Source organism: Morone saxatilis, unplaced genomic scaffold, assembly GCF_004916995.1.
Source record: "Morone saxatilis isolate NCDOM2014 unplaced genomic scaffold, NCSU_SB_2.0 Contig14, whole genome shotgun sequence".
In the NCBI taxonomy this organism is placed as follows: domain Eukaryota; kingdom Metazoa; phylum Chordata; class Actinopteri; family Moronidae; genus Morone; species Morone saxatilis.
This window is the reverse complement of record NW_023339696.1, coordinates 8,954,920-8,960,037: the sequence shown is the minus strand read 5'-3', so window position 1 is coordinate 8,960,037 and position 5,118 is coordinate 8,954,920. Positions and strand designations below refer to the sequence as shown.

The following is a 5,118-nucleotide window of genomic DNA, read 5'->3' as shown; positions in this document are numbered from 1 at the left end:
AAAAAAAAAAAAAAACTACAATTGGAAGCTGAAACCATAAAAAAAAGATGACTTAAATAGGAGTTTGCTGTTATATGCAGCCTATAAAAAAATATGAGGTTCAGTCAAGGTGAAATATTCATTGTGAAAAAAAAAAATAAAAAACAGGGAGAAAGATTTGACCTACATTCTGGGAATAATTGCGCCCTCCCCCATCACCTTGCATCCGGTGCTGTCAGAGGAGTGGGCAATTTAAACCCGCACGGGCTGAATACTTGTCCAAAAATCCTATTTATAATGTTCTTCTAACATATATTTATGTCACACAACATCAATATTGCTTTAACTAACGCAGATGCCAAGTCGAAAACGGAGGCAATTAATGGCGTAATTGATCAAGTTCAAAGGAAGGTACTTACTTGTCTGAACAAGGCAGCAAATGAGAAACAACACTGACGCGTAACTCGGCCGTCCCATGTTTTTCAGCCTCACTGGAAGATGCATGAAGCCTGTCAGGTCTCTGATGGGACTTATTGTGTGAGTGTCAGTAATGGGACTGCTGTTGGACACTGCTCCAGTGGTGGTAAGACGCTCTGCTGTGTTAGAGATGCTCCTGCTGGAAGATGTGAGGAGGGATGCTCCGCACACTGTAATGTTTGACAACAACATCAGACCCATTTCAATGTGGTCCAGGAGTGGGTGGGGCCGAGAGGGGCCCCGGGTGGGGAGAAGGCGGGATCTGGAGTGGTGTGATTTCTGAGGCAAACAGCCTCAACAATTGAGGGGCGGAGCTCTGTGGAGGTGGATTTTACTATGAGTTTAACCCTTTCAGTGAGGCGGGGGAGACGCGCACACACACGCACATACATACAGTATTTGGAGGCATTAGTCCAATTTCATTCTCTGGAGGTTTTTTCTGCGTCAGAACCAGGGATTTGGACGACCTGGATAAATATTTCTGGGGGCCCTGCAAAACAGTATAAAGGTCAAGGTTAGGGGTAAAATCATCAGGAATTTAAAGAATAAACTCGGGAAAAAGTCATAATATTTTAGCTTACATGCACAGTAAAGGATAAAGATGACCTGAAGGTTGACCTACTGTTTAAGTTTAGCCACTAAAAACCTCATTGTTATAGATTTTAGGATTTTTCCTGTGGAAGAGCCAAACAGTACAGTACAGTACAGTACAGTACAGTATACTGTATGGACACACATTTAATACACTATGACAAATGCACGCTTTTCCTCAAAGCATTACAACTTTTTTCAAATAATTGTAGTTTTTTCTTAGAAATTACATCCCCTTTCCCCAAAATATTATGACATGGTCTAAAAAATACATTTAAAAAAATTCTAAAATCATACCACTTTTCTTCCCAAATATTCAGACTCAAAATATTACAACTTTTTCTCTAAGTATTCAGACTTTTTTCTAGAAACTAATACTTTTCGTCTTACTTTCTTATCAAAAATGCTCAGATTAGTTTTACTCATGGGGAAATTAAAGATCCCATGTGTAACATTTAGGAGGATCTACTGGCAGAAATGGAATATAACATATTTATAGTATTTGTAATACAGTTTTCATGACCGTATAATCACCTGAATATAGGAATCTTTGTGTTTTTATTACTTTAGTATGAGCTCTTTTTATCTACAGCCACAGGTCGTCTTCCACGGAAACACCGTGTTTCTACAGTAGCCTAGAACGGACAAACCATCACTGGCTCCAAATAGGGTCTTTGGCATTTTTCACAGCCACCGTAGTTTCTCCCTACCCACAACTTCCACAGCCGTTCTGCCATTCCCAGGTTTTGTGCAAATACAGACGCGAGTGGTGTTCAGTTAGTTGCAGTCTGAAACCTCACCGCTAGATACCACTTAATCCTTCACACTGGTCCTTTAACTGTTATAAAACCGAGTTAGGGACACAAACTTTCCACCCCCAAGTAAATAAGATGTTGCCAGTCAACTGGTTTAAAGTCCAAAATTTGTCCCCAGATGTGGCCTGTGACAGGTTGGCCTACTCTAGCACACGTTCAATATTTAAATAATACAAAACAACCTGTTCAACACAAAGAAGTGGACTAGTTCATACTGTATGGTGCTGTTATAACAACATGGGCAAAGGAGATTATTGACTTATTCTGTACATATGCATGACTTTACATGTAATGTTAATTACTCATTTTAAATCATCTAAAATACAAATGTGAAAGGATATACAACTAGCGAACTGACCAAAACAGGCTGACCAGTGAGTAAACACTAAAAATAGTCCGTAAAGACATTTTACAGTTTTTATGCTTATATCACACTTCCTGAATTGAGGTTGCTAACCTCTCATAAACAAAACAGCAGGTTATTTCAGGTTCAAAGTCTCAAACCTTTCTGGGTCCATAAGATAGTTTACAATGAGATTTACATCAGAGGCGTGGAGATAAAGTACATCTAAAGAGATAAAACTTGAAAACAACAACCTTGAAGCAAGCCGAGAGAGCGACTTAGGTCAGAAATATACCTCTGTAATTGAAAACAGTTAAATAGTCCAGATGTTTTCTTTGATCATACTTCGTGGAAGAGGCGCTGAAACATTGACACTGGTCTAAAAAACAAGACACAGACGCACATCAAGTTGGTCATAGTGGTAAGTAAATACATTGACCCCATTACTATCACAGGAAGGGTTGCATACATTCAGATAACATGAGACCCCCCCACCCTCCTCCCCTGGATAGCCATTATTGACCAAGTCCATTTTATCGTGTGTGACCTTCAGTGTAACTCCAACACTGATAAATGTACACAAAAACAATTTCAATAAGAAAAAAAACAATAAACACACAAGTATGTCTAGTCATAGTTGAACCAAACACGTGTGATATCCTCCCAGTAAAATCATCATCAGTAAGTACAGAGTCCGGTGGCCTCTTTCTTCACCATAGAGCTGAACGTCTGCCTCCCAGAAGCTACAAATGGAATTCAAGGATCGAGGTCAAGACTGTCGCACTGTTGCCAGCGTTAAAATATGTACAGGCAGCGTGAGAGAGGAGCGAGGTGGAAGAAAAAGAGACAAAGTGTATATGATACAGATATGTGGCACCCAGATCCTTTACCTATGTAAAAGTAACAATGGATTTATTTATTGCAAGTAAAAGTTCATCATTCAAAATCCCCCATAAACATAAAATACGAAATTTCTGCTACTACTGGGTCTCTCACACTTAAATAATAACAAAAAGACAGAAAGTTTGGTGCAATGTGCAGCATTGTGGGATCATGGGAGTTTTCTTCACCACCAATGCCGTCACTGCTAATGATTGTTAATACAGATGCATCAATGTGTAAGTAGCATTTGTTGCCTTTTGAGGTGGAGCTAGTTTATCTACTTTATTATACAGTTTAGGGAGTGGTTTCCACTAAATCCATAAATCTGAGGGGTCATGAGATAATTGATGGGGTCAGAAGGAAAGTAAATTGTTGCTTTTTTGTGAAATATTAGATAATTTTACCTCTTTTGCCTCAAATAGTTATTCAATGGAAATCACCTGAGAGGTGTAGAGGTGAAAAGTCAACAACTCATACACATCTTAAAAACACGACAGAGGTCCTATTTTTTTTTAGTCCCAAGCCAAAAAGGTTTGAAAACCACAACAATGTATTGCATTTTATAAGATCATCATATGTGTTTCATGTTAATTTCAATCTGCAAAGTAATTAATAGCCAGATATATCAAATACATGGTGTGGAGTACAAAGTACAATATTTCCCAGCACTATATTTATCTGACAGCTAAAACAAACAAAACTTATGATGAGGTTATAAAATATGATGCCGTGTTATAAATTAAACAACTAAAAATAATATATAGATGTTAAAATTAACTCCACATCAATCAACTGTAACATTTAAATGCTACTTATATGTTAATGCATCAACAATAATGATCCAATAATAATAATAATACAACACTGAGAGGACAGGGACGGTTCTGCATGATGAATACTTTTACTTTTGATACTTTAAGCACATTTTGTTGGCAATACTGTTAATACAGGACTTGGTAGAGAAGTATTTTTATTATTATTTTATTATTATTATTCAGTGCATCCTCTCCTCTCAGTTACTGTTACATTACTCAGCACATTAGATACAAGTCGGGCAGAAAAATTGTGATGAAACATTCACTTCTTTTTTTAAAAACTCTCGATCAAAAGTTTATTCAACAACAGAGCCCCTTTTTTGTCCAGTGTTGGCCTTTTCCAGAGAGTGAACCCACCCCCAACCCCACTGTACTGCACATTGGGTTGCATTTAATAAGAAGTGACAAGGAATTTTCAGGCCTCTGCTAAAACTGGGTCCTTCGGGTGACCGGCTGTGAAACATGAAAAGTTTTCAAAACTGTGCCGGAGTTAACCTCTAACTTCCCAATGAGCTAAATGCTGTGAGGCCCCATCCCAAAACACACACACACACACACATCATCCTCTGTTTGACACCTTTATGAAACGCTGATTGAAAAGATTGATCCCACTGAAGAGAGGTAGAAATTCCTGAGGTATGCCTCAACAGAGAACGTTTGAATAGACACAAGAGAGCAGGTGAGGTTAAGAACACACCCCTCTACTACAACTGATGGTCTCTCTCTCTCTCTCTCATTATGCACAATCACAGCCTCCTCACCATAGCCGTTTCTGGTTCTTCCAGTATGCCATTCATTTCTTCTCCTGACAAAACAAAGTGTGTTGGCTGCAACAGATTTTCTGTCTTCCGATGAAGTTCAAATCAGGTTCTTCCGGATGCAGTTAGCATGTTTCTGCTCCAGAATAGCCAGGCAGAGAAGAGAGTGGGTGAGTTTGGTTTCTACAGTAGAACCAGAGGACAAAAGCATATGTCTGACCTAATGTCTACATTAAATATTTCAAATATAATTTTGCATGTATTCAGTTATTCCTCATCCAGTGAAAATGCCACCTGCTAGTAGTGTGCAAACTATACCATGGGTTTCAGGGAAGCTCACTTTTGTTCTAGGGGGTGGGGGGCTTGCCCTTGACTGACAGTGACTCTAAAAACAGAGAAATGAATAATAGAGTTTCAGCGTTAACACTGAGTGGGACTAAGACAGTTTGTTGTTTTCT

General features: G+C 38.7%; 2 protein-coding genes across 2 annotated transcripts in view; both read right to left on the bottom strand.

The window, feature by feature from the left end:
• ldlra (low density lipoprotein receptor a) overlaps window positions 1–614 on the bottom strand; it is a 12,018-nt gene extending 11,404 nt beyond the window's left edge. The window contains exon 1 of the mRNA XM_035655744.1: window positions 399–614. Within this exon, the coding sequence (XP_035511637.1) occupies window positions 399–483 (85 nt within the window). The 5' untranslated portion in view covers window positions 484–614. The remainder of the gene's footprint in view (window positions 1–398) is intronic.
• Window positions 615–4,760: 4,146 nt separating this feature from the next.
• Window positions 4,761–5,118, bottom strand: part of LOC118323108 (transcription activator BRG1-like) — a 15,272-nt gene continuing 14,914 nt past the window's right edge. Inside the window, 2 exon segments of the mRNA XM_035655032.1 lie at window positions 4,761–4,843; window positions 4,979–5,045. Of these exon segments, the coding sequence (XP_035510925.1) occupies window positions 4,761–4,843; window positions 4,979–5,045 (150 nt within the window).